This window comes from Alligator mississippiensis, chromosome 6 (assembly GCF_030867095.1).
Source record: "Alligator mississippiensis isolate rAllMis1 chromosome 6, rAllMis1, whole genome shotgun sequence".
Lineage (NCBI taxonomy): Eukaryota > Metazoa > Chordata > Crocodylia > Alligatoridae > Alligator > Alligator mississippiensis.
The window spans coordinates 6,188,296-6,207,261 of NC_081829.1; the positions used below are offsets into that span (position 1 = coordinate 6,188,296).

The 18,966-nt window shown below is 61.5% G+C and overlaps 1 protein-coding gene across 4 annotated transcripts in view; it reads left to right on the forward strand.

Moving 5' to 3' along the window:
• Positions 1 to 18,966, forward strand: part of ADGRB2 (adhesion G protein-coupled receptor B2) — a 190,606-nt gene that overhangs the window by 152,693 nt on the left and 18,947 nt on the right. For 2 of the 4 annotated variants that reach the window (XM_059729584.1, XM_059729586.1), the window contains exons 6-17: positions 681 to 845; positions 6,764 to 6,928; positions 9,848 to 10,012; positions 10,279 to 10,380; positions 10,564 to 10,670; positions 12,640 to 12,834; positions 13,955 to 14,023; positions 14,564 to 14,672; positions 14,903 to 15,049; positions 15,458 to 15,533; positions 16,383 to 16,485; positions 17,067 to 17,110. In XM_059729584.1, the coding sequence (XP_059585567.1) occupies positions 681 to 845; positions 6,764 to 6,928; positions 9,848 to 10,012; positions 10,279 to 10,380; positions 10,564 to 10,670; positions 12,640 to 12,834; positions 13,955 to 14,023; positions 14,564 to 14,672; positions 14,903 to 15,049; positions 15,458 to 15,533; positions 16,383 to 16,485; positions 17,067 to 17,110 (1,447 nt within the window). Of the gene's footprint in view, positions 1 to 680; positions 846 to 4,160; positions 4,326 to 6,763; positions 6,929 to 9,847; positions 10,013 to 10,278; positions 10,381 to 10,563; positions 10,671 to 12,639; positions 12,835 to 13,954; positions 14,024 to 14,563; positions 14,673 to 14,902; positions 15,050 to 15,457; positions 15,534 to 16,382; positions 16,486 to 17,066; positions 17,111 to 18,966 lie in introns of all 4 variants that reach the window. The other 2 variants (XM_059729587.1, XM_059729585.1) reach the window with 2 other exon arrangements.

Here is an 18,966-nt window from a genome sequence, read left to right on the forward strand (position 1 = left end):
CAGGGAGCAGAGCGGCTGGCAGTGACTCTGGTACCAGCCTGGGATTCCCCGGGCTGTGGGATCCACCCCCCGGCTAGGAGCCCTGCTCCGGAAAAGCCTTGCTCTGCCCCCGCAGATGCTAGACTACCCTTCAGCTGCCTCCTTCCCTGCTTAATTCAAACTGATGTCCCCACTTCTGGCCTGTCCAATAACTTTCGAGAGCTCATCAAGCTTCATCAGAGCGGGCTTGTTGGAAATGTCAATAGCAGGCCTGCTCGGGGGTGAGAGATGGAGTGTGCGGCCTGAGCCGTGGGCCCGATCGGACCGGTGGGGCTGTGGAGCCAGTGCCAAGGGATGGACACCCACACCTGCCCAGCCTGGAGGGTGCTGACCCCTCTGGAGTCCACCTGCTCCCCCCAGTCTGTACGGCATGTGCCCTTCCAGCCCCCTTCCTGCTTGTCTTCTTGCAGAAGGAGGGAGGGAGCCTGCAGGGCTTGAATCCTACCCTCCTGCATCATGCCCAGGCTCTGCTCCCTCCTTCCTCTCCCCTCAGTGTTGCTCCATAGGGTGCCCAGACCCATCTCCCCTCCCTGCAGCCTCCGTTCCCTTAGCTCCAGCTGCCCCTGGGTGCTGGAGCCCAGGTGGGTGGTGGCACCGAGGGAGGCCGGGACTAACGTGATGCGTGTCCCTGTCTCCCCCAGGGGACCCGGCAGCGGAGGAGTGGTCGCAGTGGAGCGTCTGCTCGCTGACGTGTGGGCAGGGCTCCCAGGTGCGCACGCGGTCCTGCGTCTCCTCGCCCTACGGGACGCTGTGCAGCGGGCTGCTGCGGGAGACCCGCGTCTGCAATAACACCGCCACCTGCCCAGGTACCGCGCCCGGGGGGAGCAGCATGTCCGGGGAGGCAGGGGTGGTTTCACATCCAGAGCTGGGGGCACTGTCTTCTGTGCCCCGCAGCCAGGGGCCCCATGAGACACACGAACCTGCCCTTTCCAACGGGGATGCAGAGCCAGGCTGTGGCATGAGCTGGGGGTATCCAAATGCCCTGGCACTAGGTGGGGACAGGGCAGTACTCTGATACGGGAGGGACATGGGTGACCTTGAACTCCTCTCCCCTCCTGAGCTGGAGTAATGCAGCGGCCCTGCTCCCCCCATCTTACCCCAGGAGGGACTCACCTTTTCCTGCCCTTCCCCTCTGCCTGCGGAGCTGTTTCTGGGCTTGCCTCAGCTTGGGAGCTGTTTCTAGCTCTGGGATCTGCCTTCAGCCCCCTCACCCTCCAGCCTGAGCTGTGCCAAGCTGGCATGGAGCACCCTTGGCTCTTGCAAACTCTTGCTTTGTTTAAGCTGGGGCTTGTGGCTTGGTGTGAGGGGTCTGGCAGGGTGAGGGAGACTCTGTCCTGGTCCCCAACATAGGACCTGCAGCGTGCGTAGGCTTGGGTCCACTTTGTATTCGCGTCTAAGACTTTGCTGCTTGGCCAGAGCCTCGGTGGCTTCCAGCAGACTCTGGCATTGGTGCAATGAATTTGCGGGCTTCTCAGCCCAGCTCCCAGTTGGGGCACATCATAGAAACCAGCCGTGACTTTGCAGGGTCCAGCAAGGGCACTGGCTCTTGGAGGGCCTGGGAGCTGTGCTGCCTGTGACTGTGTGATGGTACCTGCTAGGGGAGAGTGCTGTTGGGCGGGTATACCCAGCGAGGGAGGCACGGCAGCTCTGAGCGTGGGTGACCCAGTGGGAATGCCTCTTTGGACTGGCTGGAGTGTGGATACTGGTATGCATAAATTGGGGGGTGAGGAGGCTTGTGGTTCCAGCCTAGGGAGGAGGGTGGGGAGATCAGGACATATTTCCATTATTGCCCATGCAGCTGCGAGTCGGGACTCCTAGGATCTGTTCTTGGCTTCCCTTCCCCCTGAACTGAGTCACCGCCTGCCCTCCGTGACTCAGTTTCCCTTGGAGTGAAGCAGAACCCCCTTTGCAATTCGTCTTTGGGCTCCTGGATCCTTAGGGTGGGGACGTGGGCATGCTGAGATTGGCCTCCAGCATGGGAGAAGGGACCGTGCCCGCCTGGCAGGCGGCTTCTTCTGCGCCTAGGGGGACCTGAGCCCCTTGCACTCCGGTTTGGGGGGGTCAGTGCCTGCATATGGGGCAGTGGGGGAGACTGCTGTCCACAGCCCAGACTGTTCAACCTGTGTCTTTAGCTGTATTCAGGGGTGGGGGCTTTCCTGGTGTGAGCAGTTGTCCTGGATAGTGCTCCCATGGGCACCATGCTCGCTCTCACCTCACCCGTCCGGGGATGGGACGGTCTTATTTTGTGTCCAGTGCTGAGCCGTGGCATCGATGTGGCAGCTCCATCTCCGAGCACCAGGCTTGGAGCATCTCAGGGGTTTCAGTGGTGTCCCATGCAGTGGCAGCTACTCTCACCCTGGCTGGAAAGCCCCAGTGGCAAAAGCAGTGAAGGCTGCACAGGTTCCCCTCTCTAAGGGGCATTTTATGTTGTACTGGATCTCTACAGATCATTAAAAAACACCCAGGTGCCGACTGTTTTGATCAGTTTAAAAAGAGCCCATGCGGACAGCTGCCATGGGGCTGTGCCTGCCGTCAGGCCCGGAGAGGGTCCCACGTGCTTGTGCGTGTCCCAGTGAACCCAGCAGGGTTTCACTTGGGTCTGGCGGGCTCGTCTGCACAACTCCAGGTGCAGGATGCAAGCTTTGGGCCCTGTCTGCCTGGAGGCAGCTCTGGTTTCAAGTTGGTGGAAGCGGTGTGAGATGCACTGGGGTGATTTTGGGGCCAAGGGCACATGGTAGAACTGAACTGGAGCAAGTGCGTCCACATAGGGACCAGCCCCAGCTTCACTGATCTAGTTTCAGTTCCCCCGATGGTGAAGGCAGTGCTGGTTTCACTGGCAGATGCCTACGAGGAACCGGCTGGGCTCAGCTCCGCCACTGAGGAAGCCTTGCAGCCGCTTGGGCTTCGAGCTCAGGGGGCCTATAGGTCACTACCCAGCTTGTCAGCTGGCACACCCAGTCCCTTGGGATGCCAAAGCAAAGTGCTGGTTTCACTTGGAAAATCCCAGCCTGGAGGAAGTTCTCCTGATGCCTGTTGGCCATTGCTGGCACCACTTCACTGCCTTTCCGTTGTGAGCTGCATAAGAGGTGAACGTGCTAAATGTGCACGTGAGAATCTCAAGTCACTCTTTGCAGAATCCATTAGCGGCAATGAAGGCGTAGCTTTACTTTATGTTCTCCATATATTCCGTGCCAGCCAGCTCTTTCCCATGCTGGCGGCTGGAGCGATTTAATTCAGACTGTCCTTAGACAAACAGAACGTGACCCATACCAGGGCCACCTGCCTGGCTGGCTTTTGCAGGAAAGGGCTGCTGGCATGAGTGTGATAGTAGGCTGTGTGCATGTGTGCACAGGTGTGTGTGTGTGCGCGTGCGTGAGTGCATGTGAGAATGCTGTGCCAAGGAAAGATGAGGTCTGCTGGGCATGGGAGAGACCTTTCCCCCTCAGTCTGCTCCATGGGTTTCCCCCATTATCCCTGCCCCTCCCTGGGTCCCACAGGGCAGCTGCTTTATGTTATACAGAGCCCGGCTGATGACCCTCCCGGCTCTGCTGGCCAGGTCAGCAGGGGGACGGGACAGAAGATCCAGCCTCAGATCTGCCCGTGGGAGCCTTGGGGTAGGATTTGGGTCATCCAGGCAGCAAAACCCACAAGCCTCTGTCACGAGGGGGTTAGTCAGAGCACGGGCATTGGCGTCAGGACCCATGGATCCCCTGCAGCTTTGCCACTGACTTGCTCCATGACACTATTTCCCCATCTGTGCCTCAGTTTCCCCATCTGTAAGCAGAGGGCAGGAACGCCTGCCTGGTCACAGGGCATTGAGGCCTCAGGTCACTGATGCTTTGGCCCCTTTGGAGCAGAGGCTCAGCTCTTTTCACAACTTCAGGGCAGTCCTTTGCAGCAGGCACGTGTTCCTGGGGCAGACCCACGCCCCACAAGCCCCCCTGATCTGATGCCGTAGGCCAGCAGTTCCCACACTGCGTGGCTCTCCCCTGGCCCCATGTGCCTTTAGAGGGCTGCCAGGCAGTGTCTGGGGGGGCACAGCGCCCCCCTGCCACCTCCCTGACCCCCCCGTGGTGGGCGCTCGGCAGCATGCGCCGTGACTGCTGTGTGCTGTATTGCAGTTCACGGTCTGTGGGAGGAGTGGTCCCCCTGGAGCCTGTGCTCGCTGACCTGTGGGCGAGGGGTCCGGACGAGAACGCGGCGCTGCGTGGCCCCGCAGCACGGAGGGAAGGCCTGCGAGGGCCCCGCGGCGCAGACTAAGCCCTGCAATATCGCCCAATGCCCTGGTTAGTACTTGGATCTCACCCTCTGCCGCGTGCCCCTTGCCGCTCCCCTGCCCTGGGGGGCTCTGGGGAGGCTGGACCAGGCTCAGGGAATGCCTCCCCCCTTCCTCATGGCAGGGCTTCCCACAGGCCAGGGGTCCCGGGCATTGCAGCTGCCCCAGTGTCCTGCAGCCCCCTTAGACCCCAGGGAGGGAGGGCATATGGAGAGGGCCATAGCGCAGGATGGGGTTGTTGGAGCATCCCAGCCCAGGGCTGGAGAGGGGTCCCCTGGGCAGACAGGGCTCAGGTGTGGGGCCCTCCTGGCAGGTGTACGGGTGGTCTGGAAGCTGACGTGGGGAGTAGCTGCCTTGATAAGGGCCATGTCAAGGCCAGAGGAGCTGGAGTAGGAGGTGGTCCTCTGGGGAAGGTGTTGCACTCAGGGCTGGAGGGCAGGTTGAGCTGCCCGCCACAGGTCACCTCAGACATGGAGGTGAGCCCGGGGACATACAACACAGTGATTAAGGAGCAGCAGGTTCAAAGCTGGCACGTGGCAGCTATTCCTCACCCGGCACATCCGTCACCCATAAAACTCATCGCCCCAGGAGCGGGCAGATTAACCCAGGTCCCAAATGTTCCTGGGGGAAAGACCCATCCGTGGGCACTGACCATGGCGGCTGTAGGGGACGAACTCTCAGTCTGCTTCCTAAATCTCTGGGAGCGGCTGTGGAAGGGGAACAGGTTGAGGTGTTCACCCTCCCTGTCTGTACCCACCCATGAGACAGGACTCAGCTATGGGGTCCAGGCTCTGTCCCAGTAAAGGCAGCACTTATGAGGCTCCCATGTCACCCAGGAGGGCTTGCAATGCCGAGAGCACTGCTGCCGCTGGGATTGCTTGATGGGGTCAGATAGTCTGTGACCAGACAGCGTGTGTGCGCACCAGTGTGTGTGCTGGAGGGACTGTGTGGGTAGGTGTGTGCACACATGCCAGAGGAAGTATACATGTGTGTACGTGAGTGTGTGCTAGACAGAATGTGTGGGTAGGTGGGTGCACACGTGTGCTGGAGGGAGTGTGTGCGTGTGCACGAGTGTGTGTGCTGGAGGAAGCATGTGTGTATGTGGTGGAGGGGGTTGCCTATAGCTTTGCTGCTCCATTAGGGCTTGTTCTTTGCCCCTGCCTTGGCCTTGGCATGAAGACCTAAGGGAATGGCACATGGGAGTATCCCTGACCAAGGAGCTGCCAAGTGCCCAGGATTGGGGCCCTTCTGCCAGAGGCATCCCATGTTGTGCTGGGCTCCAGGTGGTTGTGGCATGTCCATCGTGGATCTGTCCCTGGTTTCATTCCTTCCCCTCTCCCTTCTCGAGCCGTGTCTCGCAGGGGTGCATCCATCCGTCTTTCTGTGGCACTGGCTTGCAGACAGGGGTCCTAGCTGGTCTGCCCAGAAGGAGGGGGCATGCGTAGGAGGTGGCATTGCAGGGGCTGGGTCTGGGCTGGCCAACTCAAATGACAGCAAAATTATGCTTGCTGGCCTGTGCCCCTTCTCATCAACTTGGCAGCAGGAGTGTGGCTCACTAAAGGGCAGTATTTTCCTCTATGGCACCTGTCCATGGGCAGTGGCTCACCCAGCCCTTTCCCGGTGGGTCCAAGGTTGGTGCCTCTGCAGGGCTGAGCTGGTGCCCTGCCCTGGCTGAGTCCCAGTCGATGCGGGTGTGAGGTGTGGTGTTGCCATCCTGCCTTTGCAGGGGCCTGTCCCCATGCCTGGGGGCACATTGGACATGCCATGCAAGCTGCCAACTGGGGTTTCCAGCTCTCAGCCCTCTCCTCTCCCCCCTCCATCCTGACCCATCTTCCCCCTGGCTACTCCCATGCTGGGCTTCCCTAGACCCTCTGTCCTGTCCTATAGTCTTAGACCCCAGGGTCAGCTCCTGGATGCCCTGTGCCCCCCCACAGCTGTGTCTCCGGACCGGAGGGCAGGATGGGGCCAAGTGGGCCATGATGGTCCAATGCAGTTCTATGGCTTGAGGCCCTGCAGTGCTCCTGGACATGGAGCCGCTGGCCTGGGTGAGTGGTGGAGGTACCAACACCCTGCAGCTCTGCCCATCAGTGCTTTGTGGGCAGCCTTAGCCTGTTTGCCAGCAGCCCTGAGCCTCTGGGGACACTGTGGTCTGAGGAGCAAGAGAGTAGGGGGCAAAAAGTGCCAACCTCACCCCCTTGCTTAGGCCCCCGGTGCCCATGACCAGGGCTAGGGGCAGCACTTGGACCCAGGGCTGTGAGCTGGGCAGCCTGGCCCCAGCTGAACTGCTTCTTGAGCTGGCAGCAGTAGTAGGCTGTTACCTTGGCACAAACAAGAAGCATAGTTCCCTGGGGGAATTGCCAGGAGGCCCCTGGATGTACTGGGGAGATGGGAGCAGCTCCATCCCCGTGGCCCCCTCGCTAACCACCCCCTCTCTGTGCTCCCCCACAGTGGAAGGCCAGTGGCTGGAGTGGGGCGCGTGGAGCCGGTGCTCGGTGACCTGCGCCAACGGGACCCAGCAGCGCACGCGCCGGTGCAGCGTCGCAGCCCACGGCTGGGCCGAGTGCAAGGGAGCCCACGCTGACGCCAGGGAGTGTGCCAACGCCCCGTGTCCAAGTAAGCGCCCAGGTGGAGGTGGGGGAAAGAGTGGGGATGGGGCAGGGAGGCAGAGAGCAGTGGGGCACAATGCTCAGGGGCCAGGCTGGTGTGAGGATGCTGGGGGGGAATGAAGGGGCTGGTTTGTGGGACGGTGTGCTGGGGTGTCACGCTGGTGTGAGCGAGGGCCGTGACCAGCTGCCCATGTGCTCACTGAGGGCACCCTAGAGTGTCCCCGTCCAATGGCTGTGGTGATGTCCAGGTCCCTGTGTGCTTGCTGTGGCCCTTTCGGGTGCCTGTGCGCTTACTGTGGGTGTGAGCAGCAGGGCGGCATCAGAGTGTCCCCATGCACTCCCTGTGCACGCGCAGTGGCTGGTCCCCACGTGCTCACTAACTGCGTTGAGGCCTCCATGTGCTCGCCGAGGCTGTGTCAGGTCTGTGTGCACTCACTGTGGGTGTGAGCATCAGGGTAGTGTCACCATGTCCGTGTGTGCTTGCTGTGGCCATGTTGGGGCACCCACATGCTCCCTGTGGGTGAGCTGGGGGCCGTGGTGGGGCCCCATGCATATAGTGTGGTGTGAGCAGGGGGTCTTGTTGAGGGCAGTTTGCCCAGCCAGTCTGAGGTCCCTTCAGGGCTGCCCCTGCCCATCTGTGGACCCCTGCTCCAGGTGAGAGGGCCGGTCCTGTCCTCTGGCTTTGCCTGCTGGGTGGCGAGGCAGCCTGGCTGGGCAGACAAGCCACTGTGCGTGTTGGCCTGCCCCATGGCTGTAGTGATGGCATCTGGTGTCTCTGCTGCATGGAGAGACACGGCACAAGCCCTGTTCAATCAGGCCCGGGGCTCCCAATCTGTCTGGGTGACAGCTGTGCTCTGTAAAACCCGGCTCTGAATGCAGGGGCTGCCAGGCAGCAGGTGACAGGGACAGATGGGTCCCGGCTGCCTTCCCCGACACAGCCTGGAGCTGGCAGCCCGGATCAGACAGCCAGAGAGGAGTTGGCAGGCTGGGGGCACACGGCCCTCCTGCTCTCTGCTGTAGTGAGACCTGCATGCCCTGATGAGCTGTCCGGGGTGCCCCAGCCTCCTCGCACGTACGGCATCCTGGAGACTGCGGCCAGTGTGCCAGGGCCCCTCTGTTTTGGGAGGCTGCTGTCACGCCCCCAGCCCACTCGTGTCCCAGGTAAGCTCATAGGAAGCAAAGATCCAAGGTCGGACCCCATCTCCAGGGCTTTCACATCATCAGGGACATGTGCCCTTTCCCCAACAGCACGGGGCCATGAGGATTGCAGGCAGCTGTTGCTAAACACTTACTCTTGCTCTGATGGCTGCAGTGGCCTTGTGTTGCCAGTGGCATGGCAGCCCCCACCCTGCCTCGCTCCCTGCTTCCCGCCAGATGCGGCACCGCGGGGCATGGAGTAGCTTGCACGCCAGTGATGGGGCTTTGCGTGTGAGCGCTCATGGTGGGATGGGGAAATGAGCAGCTCTGCAGCCCAGGACTCTGTTCACACATGTGCAAGCACTTGGTGTGGGGAGTGAGCAGGTATACGCACGTGGAGTTGGCATGTCAATATGGCTAGCCATGTGCCTGAGCAGTCACTGGGATGGGGGTGTGAGCAGGGCAATGCACAAGGACACAGCCTGCAAGCACGGGAGTTCACACTTGTGTGAGCACTTGGTGGCATGGGGGTGGGGGGGAAACGTGCAAGTCTCAAGGTGAACACACATTTGCACACAAGTGTGAATACTTGCAGTAGCATGCGCTCAGCCAGGTACTCACGTCCCAGCATGGATAAGTGTATATGTTTGAGCACTGCCAGCCACGCAGAGCAGCTGGTGTGTGCGGGCACGGGGACAGGTTTGCACATGCTGAAGGGGAAGCACGTGCAGGGGTGCATTGGCAGCCAGGCCCAGGCTTCCCCTACGTACCCACAGAGCTGAGACCAGAGCAGGCACAGCATAGCTCCACATAGAGCCCCCTCTCCCCGCCCTGCCTCGGGCCAGCTCTGCCCCCCTGGCAGCCGGGCTCTGCACCCCCCACCATCATGGGGCAGCCAAATGCCAAGTGATGGCAGTGGAGTCACGTGGCCGATGACCTTTAAATGTCACTTGGCTGTCATCACGCGGGCAGGAAATGTCAGGGGCCGGGTGGTGTGATGATGGCTGGATCGTCCCAGGGGGGTGTCAAGGCCCCTCCCTCCCTTTCCCTCCCCTGAGATCCTGAGCTTCTGATCTGGGCAGGAGGCACACGTGCCCCTGCATGCTGCCCTGCCACGTGGGCAACTCAGAGAAGCCACGATAAGGAGAGCTCTGAGCACACCAGCTGTCTGAGCAGAGCTGGCCATGCCTGCAGGGAGGAGTCCGGACACCTGGGTCCTGCCCTTGGCTCTGCTCTGGAGCTGCCATGTGTCCTGGTGCAAATCACTACCCTTCCTGTGCCTCAGTTTCCCCTCCATGTGCAATGTTGGGAGGCAATGGTGTGAAGGCTGGGGGCACTGACAGCAAGTGGGGGGGGCGGTGAATGGACTGAGCAGATGAATGGAGAGAGGGTATACAGGGCTGGGAGATGAGGGGGAGCGGCATTGGGACAGAGGAGCCCTGAAGTGGCTGGCACACATGGGTGTCCCTGGACAGGGCAGGCCCTGGCTGTGTCCACATACTGCCCAAATTGGGCCCCAGAGGCAGGAATCCAGGTCCCTGGGTGCCAGGCGAGGCCTGTTTGTGTGCTTGGGTGGGGCTGTGATTTGCTAAGGACAGTCTTGGACCATGGTGGGGGTGTGGGGGCTGATTAATGGGTTTAATAACCTGTGGAGTATTCGATTCACGTCGTCTCTGGACAGCACGACCCAAATCTGCTCCCAGTCTGTGCCTTGCCTGTCTCTCCAGCGCACCCCCACCCCCTCCAGCTGCAGCCGAGCTCTGACCCCCTGTCTCTTGCTCCCTGGCAGGTGACAGCAAGTGGGGACCGTGGAACCACTGGAGCTTGTGCTCCAAGACGTGTGACACAGGCTGGCAGCGGCGCTTTCGGATGTGCCAGGGCACAGGCGTGCAGGGCTACCCATGCGAGGGCTCTGGGGAGGAGGTCAAGACATGCAACGAGAAGAAGTGCCCAGGTAGGGGCCAGCCCTGCCAGGGCTGGGCAGGGAGGAGCGAGGTCCCTGCCCTGCCCAAGGGTCTCTTGAACCCGGACTCTACCCCCTGCGTCCATCTGTCTGTCTGATCATTCTCTCAGGGCACCAAGCCCGCCCCTTGCCAAGCCCCGGCTATGCCCCTATCCCCACCCGTGCAGGGCTGCTATCTCCCCGTGTGCCCACCCTGGGGCATGGGGCCGAGGACAGGACCCCCTCCCCAGCCCCCTGTCTGTTTGCGCCCCCCGCAGCCTACCATGAGATGTGCAAGGACGAGTACGTGATGCTGATGACCTGGAAGAAGACGGCCGCTGGAGAGGTCATCTACAACAAATGCCCACCCAATGCCACGGGTGAGTGGGCATAGGTGCCCCAGCTGGAGGTGGGGTGGGACAGGGGCTCTGGCATGTGGCTAAGGGGTCCGGCTTCTGGGGGGGCACCGAGCACTCATGGCTTGCGGGCTGGGGCACGGTACTGTCGTGTGCTGGAGCTGCCCAAGCCAGCTGCTCCATGCTGCTTCCCCTTCTCTCTTGCAGGGTCTGCCAGCCGTCGGTGCCTGCTGAACGCCCATGGTGTGGCATACTGGGGCATACCCAGCTTCGCCCGGTGCATCTCCCACGAGTACCGATACTTGCATCTCTCAGTAGGTGCACACTCGGGCTGGTGCCCCCCTGCTCCCTCGTGCGCGCTCGGGCTGGTTGATGGCCAGGGCAGCCCTGGCAGTGGGGGTAGAGTGGGTGCTGGTCAAGACCCCAGGGGAAATCTGCTATGCCCTGTGGCTGGTTTCTGGCCCCCAGACTGGCTGCGATGGGGGCTGGTGCACCACACGCTTGCTGCAAGCAGAGGTGTGGCTGCTGGGAGGCATCCTTGGCGGGTGGGGGGAATAGCAATTCCTTTGGGTTTCTAAGCTGTTCCAGGCTGGGGGCTCCTGGGTTTGCAGGGCAGGAGGGTGCGGGCTGGGGGCCTGGGCTGCGGCTTGCAGCGATGCTGGTAACCCGTAAAACTTCCCCCTCCCCCCCGCACTGCTGCTTCTGTCCGGAGCCATGTCACTGGACCCGGAGCCCTCTCTCAGACCAGAGCGGGGTTAGGGCTAGGGTTAGGATCACCAGCACTGTCCTCTCCATCGTGTCCTGCATCCAGCACAGAGGATGAAGGAGCTGCCTGGACCCTAGGCTCAGTTCCACCCCCTGCAGTTTGCCCTATGGGGAAACTGAGGCAGGGAGTGGGGCATCACCTCACTCCCAGGTCAGGAGGTCAGTGGCAAAAGTGAAGTAGGACCCAACCATTCTGGCTCCCCGGCCCCGTCCACGCTAGCCTGCTCCTGGTCCTAAGCCGGCAGACAGTTCTTGCATCCCATCGCTTCTGGAGCAGGTACCCACTAGCCACCACTCCTCCCTCCACCCCCTCCTGGCTCTGGCTGGCATGTTAATCAGCCCCTGTCATTAGCACCCCATTAGCAGCAGGAGATGCCCGCCTCATCCTTAGCTCTCTAGGCAAAGGGCAGAGGCTAATGGCTACATTGCCTGGCTGGGTGCCCTCTTTACAGGACCCGTGCCTGGCTGTCACCCTGTGGCTGGCAGGGGGGTCTGGGGCCGGGCTGCTAATGATGGGATTGGCATGTGTCTGGCCGGCAGGGCTCTGGGCAAGAGAGGCGGGGGTGGCAAGTTGACAGGAGCACCCCCCCTCGCCACATGGATCGCAAGGAGATTATGAGAGGAGCTCAGCAGCCCGGAGCAGGTGGATATTGGAGAGGACTGTGCTCAGCTGCAACCAGCTTATCTAGGAAAGAAGATTAGAGCAGCTGGGATCAGATTATGGAGGGGGGGGGTGGGAAGAAAGGGACGTCTGGTGCCCAGTTCGAGGGGGTGAGGTGTGGAGCTCTGCTGGCCGGCCCCAGATTGCAAAGCAGAGAGGAGGGTGGGTGGTGTTTCCCAGGCATCCGGGCTTTGCTGGGTGCCCTGCGGGGTCGGGAAGGAATATTTTCCCTTCCTGTTGCTACAGGGTTTTTTCATCTCCTGCCAATGAATTTTGACTGGGCTGTGCCAGTGCCTCTGCTGGGACTCAAACCCAGAGTTTCCTGGCTAAAGGGTCTTGTTCCTCTGCTCGGGGTCACACCAACCCCATGTTTGGAAGGGATTTGACCCCATAGTCAGATGGGTACAGACTGGGGGAGGGTTGGCTTCCTCCGTAGCAGGAGGCCTGGCTATCTTCTTGGGATCTCTCCAGGGGCATAGGTTGTAGTCGTGTTGGTCTAAGGATATAGGCAGGCAAGGTTTTTTGAGTAAATCCAATATCTTTTATTAGAACAACTCAAATGTGTGTTTTAACACCCCTTGCAGTGGCAGGACACTGCCAGCCCTCGGCCCCCTGCTTCACCTGGGGCAAGCTCAGTGCTTTGGGTGTCTGGTGCCTTGTAGCTGTGCCTCAGGGTTGATCGTGTAGTTTTAGAAGAGCTCAGAGCCTCTGGGGTGACTTGGATGGGGACCGTCCTGTCCTCGGGCAGAGCATTGGTCTGGATGTGACCTCCACCGGCCCCTTGCAGCCCTGCTTTCGCACGACACTCGATTCTAGGGGAGCTGCAGTTTGCAACCTCCCCACCCCTGTCTCCACAGCTCCGGGAGCACCTGGCGAAGGGGCAGCGGGTCCTAGCGGGCGAGGGCATGTCCCAGGTGGTGCGCAGCCTGCTGGAGCTCATGGCTCGCAAGACCTACTACAGTGGGGACCTGCTCTTCTCGGTGGAGATCCTGCGCAACGTCACCGACACCTTCAAGAGGGCCACCTACACCCCCTCCTCTGAGGACGTGCAGGTACCGCACGGGGATGGATGCTGCTGGCACCCTGGAAGGACAAGGATGGCCTCTCCGGAGAGTTTGCAATCGTGGGGCTCTCCTGCTTTGACTGCCTTGTGCCTTGCTGGAGGGTGGGGGCTGCTTTGGTGCTACCCCGTGGGTGTCTGAAGCTGTGCCCTCACTGCTGGGTCCAGGTGTGCTGCATGCCCAGTGCTGCAGCTGGCACTGCTGGGCCAAGGAGCATTAGCTTTCCTAGCTAAGGGCAGGAAGACCTTGGAAGGGGGCATCGAGGGTGGGTGGAGGCAGTGCCCCGGGGAAAGTGCAGCCAGGGAAAGAGGCATAGGGGAGTGAATGTGTCTGTGCCAGGGTGGCAGGGGCATTAGCCTGGGAGAGCAACTGCTGTATTGGCACTGAAGGGCACAAGGTTGACATACCCTGAGTGTTGTGTGTGTGTGTGCTGGTCCATGTGTAGGTGTAGCAGGGCAGCATACATGTATATCTGGTCTGGCTGGGTGGGGGAGTGGGTAGGTCTGGTGTGCCAGTGTGTATATATGTGTGTACAGAGGGGCCTGGTGTGGCTGGGTGGGAGTGTGTGTGTGTGTGTGAGGGTCTGGCAAGGCAGTGTGTGTGTGTGTGTATGTGTGCATGTGCAGGGGGCCTGGCATGGATATTTGGGAATGTGTGTGTAGGTATATGTGTGTGTGAGGGCCTGGCAAAGCAGAGTCTCTGTGTGTGCATGTGCAGAGGGCCTAGCACAACTGTGTGGGAATGTGGGTGTGTGTCTGTGTCAGGGTCTGGCAAGGGAGTGTGTGTGCTTTGGGTATGTTTGTGGCAGTATGTGTATGTACATGCAGGAGGGCCTGGCGTGGCAGCATATGTGCTTTATGCATGTGTGTATGTGCACATGTGTGCCTGGTAGTGTGTGTGTATGCATGTAGGGGGGCAACGTGAGTGTGCGTGTGTGGCTGCCCATGTGTTGGGCATGGTGGCATGCGTGTGCGCATCCCCGTGCATTCACTTGTTCGCACAGTTGTGTCTCGGGGCTCCGGGATGGGGCTGGGTCAGACTCCCCCTGGCCCAGCCCCTACCTCCTCTGCCAGCTGCCCCTCACCCCTGCCCTGCTCTGCCCTCCCCACAGCGCTTCTTCCAGGTGGTCAGCTACATGGTGGATGCGGAGAACAGGGACAAGTGGGAGGACGCACAGCAGGTGAGCTGCCTGCCAGGGGTGCCAGGGCTCCTGCAGGGCAGGGAGGAGGCACACAGGCTGGCAGGAGGAGGGGGAGGCTGGGGCCCTTGTCTGGAGGTGACAGCTTAGCTCAGAGCACTGGGCAGGGGTCTGTGGCCCTGGGGAAGTCTGGAGGGTTGGGTGGAAGCCTTGCCCTCCTCCCCATAGGTCTGCTGGAAGTGGGAGGGTGGAGGGGAAGCCAGGGGGTAAGGGTATCTGACCAGGTGGGCTGGGCAGGGACCGGGCAGGCTGGCTGTCTCTGCCATGGCACCATGGAAGTAGGCGTCCTCTGCTCAGAACCCTGCATGCAGGTGCCAGAGCCTGGCACTTCCTGGACACACTTAGAGGGGCTGTGGGGTCACAGGCTTCCCAAGCCCGGACAAAGAGGTCAGGGCCAATGCTTGAGCAGGAAGATCCCCCTTGTTCATGCCCAGGGATGGCGGGGCCATCCTCAGGATCCCACCCCGTGCCCTGGGCCAGGAAGACCCAGCTACAGCTGCCCTGCTCTCACTGTATCCACAGGTCTCCCCTGGCTCTGTGCACCTGATGAAGGTGGTGGAGGACTTCATCCACCTGGTGGGGGGTGCACTCAAGGCCTTCCAGAGCTCCCTCATCGTCACCGACAACCTGGGTGAGTGCCCTGGGCCAGCGTGTTGCACACCCTGGGGTGTGTCTGGGCAGACAGGAGAGGCCTGGGGATGAAGGATGAAGCAGGTGGGTCACACTTGAAGGGTGAGCCGTGCCAGCTGGAGCAATAGGAGGCAGAGGGGCTGGGCACTGCTCAGTGCCGGTGTGCCCAGGTGCCGGGAAGTGACCGCGTGCCCCCCACCTCTCCCTGTGCCCTCGCTCTGCCCCTGGCAGTGATCAGCATCCAGAGGGAGCCCGTGTCGGCTGTGTCCAGCGACATCAACTTCCCCATGAAGGGGCGCCGGGGCATGAAGGACTGGGCCCGCACCTCTGAGGACAAGATCTTCATCCCAAAGGACATGCTGAGTCTCTCTTCCTCTGGTTAGTGGGGCTTTTGATGGGCATCTTCAAGGATGGGTGGGCAGGTGCTGGCTCATGGGTATGTACATCAGTGTGCACGCTCCCGTTATTCACATGTGTGTGTGTAAGGGCATTTGTGCATGCATGTGGAAGCAGGTGTGTGTGTGCAAGCCTTTGGGGAGCTCACATGGAGATGGATTGGGGCAGGTGAGGACGGGGCCTCTCTGCCTTCCCTGGCTCCTGGGGTGTGGGGAGCAGCAAGTGAGGGCTCGCAGCTCTTCCCAGGAGGACCCACTATCCATGTGTTCATCTGTCCCTGCCCTCTCCCCCGGCAGCCGGGCTGGGGGTGAGGGGTAGGGGGCAGGACCCCAGCCGTGGACACCGGCTCCGTTCACGGCGGTTCCTTACAGTCGTGTCCTCTCTGTGCAGAGATGGAGGAGTCGTCGCACTTCGTGGTGGGGGCCATCCTGTACCGCACGCTGGGGCTCATCTTACCTCCTCCCAGGTGGGTGCATGGCTGAAGCCAGGGTTGGGGGTGCCATGTCCAGGCCTTGTGGGTTGGAGACCCCAGTGAGGGGGGCAGGGGTGCTCCTATCAGCCCATTCAGGAGTCCCAAGTTGTTCATGGAGGGACCTGTGCCCTTGGGAGCCAGCCCCTGCCCTGTGCCTACTGACCCTGCCGGGCCCTGTGCCCAGGTGCATGGCACCAACTGGCCCTGGATGAGGGCTCAAGTGTGGGTCAGAGAGCCTCAGGATGAGTACAGGATAGTATGGGGGCAGAGTGGGGTGCCAGGAGGAGAGTGGGCACCATCTGCTTGGGGACGAGCAGCCCATGGGTCCCCTTGCCCTCCTGTCTGCTGGGAAGGATCTGAGAACTGGAGAGGGAGAGCGGGATGGAGAAGCAGAGCCCGGTGTGGGAGGTAAATCCGGTTGGGAACACGGGGGCTGAGAAACCGTCTGCACTTACAGGCATTCGCACACGCATGCGCCACGCAGATGAGGCATGTGCTTGGGGACAGGGCCACTAGGGCACCAGCCACCCCCAACACACACATCCAGGCAAAGGGCGCACATGATCTTGGACCAAGAGGTGTGTGTTCTTCTGCGTGTACACGTACACCCAATAGCCCAGCACTAGCCAAGCTGAGCAGATTTGCATGCATGCACACCAGTGTCTGTACCAGAGCTGGGCTTACGTGCAGAGCCAGGACACTTGTGATCCTGTGTTGCTGGAGAGCAGCAACCAGGCCTGTGCCAGAGTCCCAGGCACAGGGGCAGGGCACTGGTGCTGTGGATGTCCAAATGGCCCCTGTGCCACCCATGCCGTGTCCCAGCCAGCACCCTCCTCTCTGCAGGTCCCCCCTGGCCGTAACATCCAAAGTGCTCACGGTGACGGTGCGCCCGCCGCCCAAGCCCACGGAGCCCCATGTCATGGTGGAGCTGTCCCACGTGATCAATGTAAGTGCTGTGCCAGGAGCGGGTGGGGGATGCTGACATCTTTGCCCTGGCAGGGGCCAGAAGGCTTCCTTTGCCCCTCACACCTGCGTCTCCTCCATCCCAGTCCACAGCCCTTTCCCACACTGGGGTCCTCCTCCAGTGCCCCCTGATCACCCCCCACAGCCGCCTTTCCCCTCAACCTGCACAGCTCGACTGATGCTCGCTGCTTCTGAGCTGTAGCCCTCCTTGCTCTCCCTTGCCAGCCCCTTGGCAGTGCCCAGGAGATTGCTTGGAGCTCGGGGCATGGTATGAGTGGATCTAGCTTGGTTTGGTGCAAGGGAGGCTTCAGTGCCAGGGGTCCCCAGTGTGGCAGTAGATGCCCCAGCCTCCCTGTACCCCCCCAGGGCAGGGGTGCCCCCAACACGGTAGTAGCTACAGGCCATGCTTAGGTCACAGATTGTCTCCCCATTGCCTCCCCCCAGCCGGAGCCTGTAGAGCCCGAAAGCAGGGCTACAGCCAGACCCTCCCCATGGGGTGGGGGGGGTGGGACAGCCCTGCCCTGGGGCTTCTGTTCTCTGCTCACCAGCTCTCCCTGCCTGCAGGGCACCTCGCAGCCGCAATGCGTCACCTGGGACTACTCCAAAATGTGAGTACAGCTTGCAGCCTGCCATTGCCCCAGGGCAGGAGAGGAGGGGGTGAGGGGGGCATTTAGGAATGGAGGCTGGGGGTAGGTCTGCAGGGAAGGACAGCATGGGGCGAACTGAAATGAGGTACAGTGCACCCCAGGCCCTGCCTTCACCCCCTCCCTGCCCCTTGGAGCCTGCCAGCCTTCACAGACCCGTGTCCATCGGAGCACAGTGGAGCAAGCTGTTTCTTGGCCCCTTGGGCGGGCTGTGCTCCATCCCCGCCTGGGCTTTGTCGGGGGCACCCTCACAGTCTGCCAGCCCCTTGCTTCCCCATCTGGTCCCGAACCCTGGCAGGTGCCGGTGCCCGGGCCTGTTGCTGGAGCCTGGGCTTTGGCACCTTTGCAGGGCAGGTAACTGCATCGCAGCCTGCTCCAAGCTGGTGTCTGGGTGCTCTGGGGGGGTGTCTGACCTGGTGCCAGGAACTATCTTCCTGCCACACAGCAAGGGATACAGGCACAGTCCGGGGCCGTGACCCAGGTGCCTCCCCTCCTGGCAATGGCAGCAGGGCTGGCTATTGATGGGCGATGGGTATGGACATGGAGGGGGCTGCCACTCAGCCTCCCCTCTGTCCCACCCTTTCTGGGCACGGCCATCCTGGGTGCTGCACCCCATGCTGAGAGGTGGGTGGATTGGGGGGGCATATGGGAACAGCAGAGACTTTTAGGGTGCCAGGGAGCTGCTCCAATGTCTCATTAGGGACTTGGGGGTGGGCACAGCATGTGTTGGGGGGCAGTGGGCACAGGGCGAGAGGAGGGTGGGGTGGAGAGATCTGTGGCTGTGCAGCAAGTGCTGCTCCTGGGTGTCGAGAGCTCCCCCATCCTAGGCAGACCCCCCTCGTTCTCCCGCAGCGAGGGATGTGGCCCTATTTCCGCAACAGCAGCTTGTGTCGCAGTCGACCCCCTCTGCAGCCGTGGGTTAATTTGGCTAATACAGGGATTGATTGGTCTCCGCTTGCAGCCAGAGATTGATGCCTCCATCCTGCCAGACACAATTCATTAGTGCAGCGCTGGGCAGGGACAGCGGAGACATAGGACAGAAGGCCACGGCGTCGGCGAGCAGAGTCCTTGGGGAGGGGGTGACTATGACCAGGGCTAGACCATGCGGGGTGGGGATGGGGTTGCCCCTGTTGCACCCATCTGCCAGCCTGGAGGCCTTAGTGTTTGCTCCCAGCGTGGCCTCCCCTCCCTGCTGCCTTCCTCCGGGTTGCCAGAGCAACCAGGGGATGTACCGCTGTCGGCCTTGGCATGCAGCGGCATCCGTGGCTGATGCTCCTCCCCACTCACCCACTACCCGCAGTGGCTGGGCCCCCCCTTGTCTCCATAGAGGGGGCTGGGGGCTGCCGGAAGGTGGCACAAGCTCACGGAGAGCATGGCAGGACCATAGCAGGCTGATGCCAATGCAGCTCTGCTGGGCAGGGACGGGACAGTCGAGAGAGGTGGCTTGGCAGGTCTGTAATGCCCACCCCACTTCCACAGCCCCTACCTTGCATGGACCCAGGGCATTAGGGCCCTCACAGTGCTGCTGAAGTCCAAATGGCCCTGCTTGGTCTGCCCCACGTGGCCTCGGCGATGAGGGTGCTGTGGCAGGGCCATTCGGACTTCATCCCTGCAGGGCCCCTTTGGCAGCCAGGATTTTTAAGGTTGATTTTATTGCCTGGCTGTGTGGCATGAGGCACAGCAGCCGTCCGGCTTGAGCTGGGAGGAACACGCTCTGGCAGTGCATGTCTGTGTGGGTGCCAGGTCTCTGGAGGCCACTGGGTGATGGCTGAGCATGTGGGGAAGACGGTGCATTTGGAAACTAGTGTCAACCCTTGTGC